This window comes from Sinocyclocheilus grahami, unplaced genomic scaffold (genome assembly GCF_001515645.1).
Source record: "Sinocyclocheilus grahami isolate Dianchi unplaced genomic scaffold, SAMN03320097.WGS_v1.1 scaffold345.1, whole genome shotgun sequence".
NCBI lineage: Eukaryota > Metazoa > Chordata > Actinopteri > Cypriniformes > Cyprinidae > Sinocyclocheilus > Sinocyclocheilus grahami.
Genome location: NW_015505524.1, coordinates 1,207,834 through 1,208,975, shown reverse-complemented (window position 1 = coordinate 1,208,975; position 1,142 = coordinate 1,207,834). Strand labels below are relative to the sequence as shown.

Below are 1,142 nucleotides of genomic sequence, written 5' to 3'. Positions count from 1 at the left end.
TGTGTGTGTGTGTGTGTGTGTGTGTGTGTGTGTGTGTGTGAACGTGTGAACTTGAGTTTGAGATATGTGCGGTTTGGCCTATAATGCCTATAGAATCTCACTCTCATGGGGAAATACATTAAAAGAGCAGCAAGACTGTATATACTGCAGCCAAAGATGACAGTCTTACATGTATATATGGACCAACAATTAAAAAATATTACAACCTTGCCTCCCGAGTACTCAGTTGATTAATATCCAGTACTCGAGTAGACAATTACCATTCCTAATAAAAACAGATGCCACTGCTTAGTTCCCAACATAACAGAAAATCAAGTGTATCTGTGTGCGTGTCTGCAGGCTGTGTTAGTGGACATGGAGGAGGGAGTCCTAGCTGAGATTCTGCAGGGGCCATTGCGTTCTCTCTTCAGCAGCACACAACTCATAAGTGATGTCTCTGGTTCGGGGAACAACTGGTAAGAGTCTGTCTTGGCAGGGACTCTGTTACACAGCTTCTATGCATACTCCATTCAGTGTGTGGGTGTGGAATGGCTGCTTTTAAAACAGATACAGTCCTACTAGGGATGGACGGTATGATGTTATATACTCTGCAAATATTGAAATTTGACAACAGGTAGAGATTGTTTTATACCTAGTACCACAGTACATCAGATGCACGATTTTTAAAAAGTCCAATACCAAGCAAAAACCTCAGGCATGTAAAAATTTCACAGCATGAAAATAGCCTTTGGACCTAACGTGGCATAAAAAAATGGTCATATGATGTTGCTAAAAAGAACATTATTTTGTGTATTTGGTGTAATTAAATGTGTTTATGCGGTTTAAGGTTAAAAAAACACATTATTTTCCACATACTGTACATTATTGTTTCTCCTCTATGCCCCGCCTTTCTGAAACGTGTCGATTTTTACAAAGCTCATCGTTCTAAAAAAGAGAGGTGTGCTGTGATTGGCCAGCTATCCAGTGCGTTGTGATTGGCCGAATACCTCAATCGTGTGACGGAAATGTTATGCCCCTCACCATACTGTGATGATGCCCTGTCATGCCGGAGCGATGATTCAAAAACATGAAAACACGTTGCATCGCACCGCACCGCATAAACATAAAACCATGTCTGCATTTGTGATCGGAGAAATTACAAA

General features: G+C 40.9%; 1 protein-coding gene across 4 annotated transcripts in view; it reads left to right on the top strand.

Annotated features, from left to right (window-relative positions):
• LOC107548290 (tubulin epsilon chain) overlaps positions 1-1,142 on the top strand; it is a 41,334-nt gene that overhangs the window by 4,233 nt on the left and 35,959 nt on the right. For all 4 annotated transcript variants that reach the window (XM_016228925.1, XM_016228923.1, XM_016228926.1 and 1 more), the window contains exon 5: positions 340-455. In XM_016228925.1, coding sequence (XP_016084411.1) covers positions 340-455 — 116 coding nt within the window. The remainder of the gene's footprint in view (positions 1-339; positions 456-1,142) is intronic.